We start from the raw sequence: 2,424 nt of genomic DNA on the forward strand, positions 1-2,424 counted from the left end.
TGCTTGTCTCCCACGCAGCTGGGGAACCCCAGCCTGTACGGCCCAGATCACTCCACTTCAACGTTTCCCCTCCCCACCACCACCACGAAATGCTCCCCGGCCTCCCCAGCGCCTTGCTCAGCGGCACTGGCAGCCTGACCTCCTGTAACGGGAGGAAAACCGTCCCCTTCCCACCGCGAAGCGAAGCTGCATCCCTTCACCTGCGCAGGTGTGAGCCCGGCGATCTCCGGCGTCCCGGTGCCCGGGGCGTACGCGGGGTCCAGCCCATCGATATCGAAGCTGATGTACACCGGCTTGTCCCCCATCTGCTCCCTCACCTCCACCATCAGCGGCTCCAGGGACTTCCTCCAGCACTGCTCAGCCGGGACCACCCGGAAACCCTGCGGGGGCACGGACAGGGAAAAGCGGAGCATCCCCTGCCCTGCCGGGATCAGTCTTCATCCCGGGGACAAGCTGCCCCTCGAAGCACCCTCTGCTCACCCCAGCTTTCTTTGGGAGAAAGCCAACAGCTCAACAAGCAGAGACAAAGCCACTGACCCGCTCAGTGCTGGTCAGGCCACACCTGCAATTCTCTGCTCAGTTTTGTCCCCACCGCACACAAAAGCTGAGGACAGGCTGGAGGGGGCCCGGAGAAGGGTCTCAAAGATGCTCCAAGGGCTGGGAAGCTGCCTTGTGAGGACAGGCTACGAGGACTGGGTGCGTTACCACCACGTTCCAGTACTTAAAGGGTGGCTACAAAGATGGATACTCCCTTTTAAGGAGAAGGAATACGGGAAAGACGAGGGGTGGCGGGTACAGGTGACTCCTGGGGAGATTCTGAACGGACCCTAGACGAAAATTTTTCACCATGAGAACACTCAGTCACTGGAATTACCTCTCTGGGGAAGCGGTGGAGCCCCCAGCGCTGGACACTGGGGGCTGGACAGGGGCTGGTCCAGCTTGCCTAGACCAGTCCTTTCCCAAACAGGGCTGGACCAGGAGATCCTTGAGGTCCTTCCAACCTGGCGTTCTCTGATTCTGTGACATTTTCTTTTACTGCTGAAGCCAAAGGAATATTAACCGCTGGGAGAGGCAGCAGCGCTCAGTGCGAGCTTACCTGGTCCCGGCAGTACTTGTAGGGGTCGGGGTCATAGGAGGAGCCTCGGAGGCCGATCTGGACCACGCGGGCGCAGTCCAGCAGCCCTTCCTCCACGCAGCGCCGGAAGGGGGCCCCGTGGTAGATCTTCTCCCCCAGGGCTCTGTCTCCAGTGTCAGTGTGAGCATCCACGTGCACCAGTCCCACTGGACCGTACCTAGTCGAGACGGTGGCCACGTCAGTCCCCGTCCCCTGCGTGACACCCCCGCCTACCCCACGGACAGCAAACCAGGAGCCTTCCCAGCTCCTTCCGCTACATCTCCAGGTCAGGAACTTACTTCTGTGCCACGGCCTGCAGGATGGGGTAGGTGATGGTGTGATCTCCACCTGCAGCAGGACAGAGAAGAGCACGTAACACCCTGCGAGAGGTGCTCAGCGCCCAGTACATTTATTCCCAAGGCACTTGTCACCCCCCGGCATTCGTCCTGCACTTGTGTAGACACCTCAGAGCTTCATTCCTGAAGGAAAACCTGAGGCAGGGCACCTCCTCTCTCCTCGTCCCTCCTCAGGAGGGCCAGACGTGCGTGACTGCTGGCATGACTGGTCCAGCCCGTGGAGCAGGACCCTCGACCGGGCTTGCAAAGAGGTGCTTGATTCACTCCTGAGGACACTGGCACTGGAAATCTGCCCCTCGTTACTCCACACACTCGCTTCTTTTAGTGATGCCAAGGTGCCACGGCTGGAAACTTGAACCCAAATCACACCTTGTACAGAGCCACACGCTGCTGGGCGCTCGCTCGAGCGCGAAGCCTTCCAGAGGGACGCAGACTGCCCTTGCTTTGGGGGCTGGTGATGGGATTTGCAGCGAGCTTCAGGCTGTGCACTGAACCGGCCTCCTGGCGGGCCCATTCTCCCTGTCTCTGACACAAGGGGCATCGCTGCCAGCGGTCATTTCAGCAGGGAGCGCGTGAATTTACCCGTGACTGCCCCATTTACCCCCGGTTTAGCACAACGCCCCGTGCAGATTCATTGCTCACCTTCTACCACGGCCAGAGTGAACCGAGGGGGGAGGAGGAGGAGTTCAGGTGAGCAGGGACGCGATGGCACGGCAGGGAGACGCAGGCTCCTTACCCAGGGTGAGGGGCACGCAGCTGGTGGCCACGATCTTCTGGAAGGCCTCTCGGACGAGGCGGCAGCTGTCGGGCAGGTTGTAGAGGTTCACGTTCACGTCCCCGATGTCGGCCATGCGCAGGGAGTCGAACGGTGCTTCCCCGGTGCTGCCGTTGTACCTCCTCACCATCCCCGACTCGGCGCGGAGCTGGCGCGGGCCGAACCTGGGGGGACACAGG

At 61.3% G+C, this 2,424-nt stretch overlaps 1 protein-coding gene across 1 annotated transcript in view; it reads right to left on the reverse strand.

The window, feature by feature from the left end:
• The window catches only part of AGMAT (agmatine ureohydrolase (agmatinase)), a gene marked incomplete at its 5' end in the record, with an annotated part of 2,849 nt that extends 438 nt beyond the window's left edge, over nt 1–2,411 (reverse strand). The window contains 4 exons of the mRNA XM_010130989.1: nt 201–380; nt 1,097–1,292; nt 1,414–1,462; nt 2,207–2,411. Of these exons, the coding sequence (XP_010129291.1) occupies nt 201–380; nt 1,097–1,292; nt 1,414–1,462; nt 2,207–2,411 (630 nt within the window). The remainder of the gene's footprint in view (nt 1–200; nt 381–1,096; nt 1,293–1,413; nt 1,463–2,206) is intronic.
• Between the last annotated feature and the right edge of the window lie 13 nt (nt 2,412–2,424).

This window comes from Buceros rhinoceros, unplaced genomic scaffold (assembly GCF_000710305.1).
Source record: "Buceros rhinoceros silvestris isolate BGI_N320 unplaced genomic scaffold, ASM71030v1 scaffold5962, whole genome shotgun sequence".
Taxonomy (NCBI): Eukaryota; Metazoa; Chordata; class Aves; order Bucerotiformes; family Bucerotidae; genus Buceros; species Buceros rhinoceros.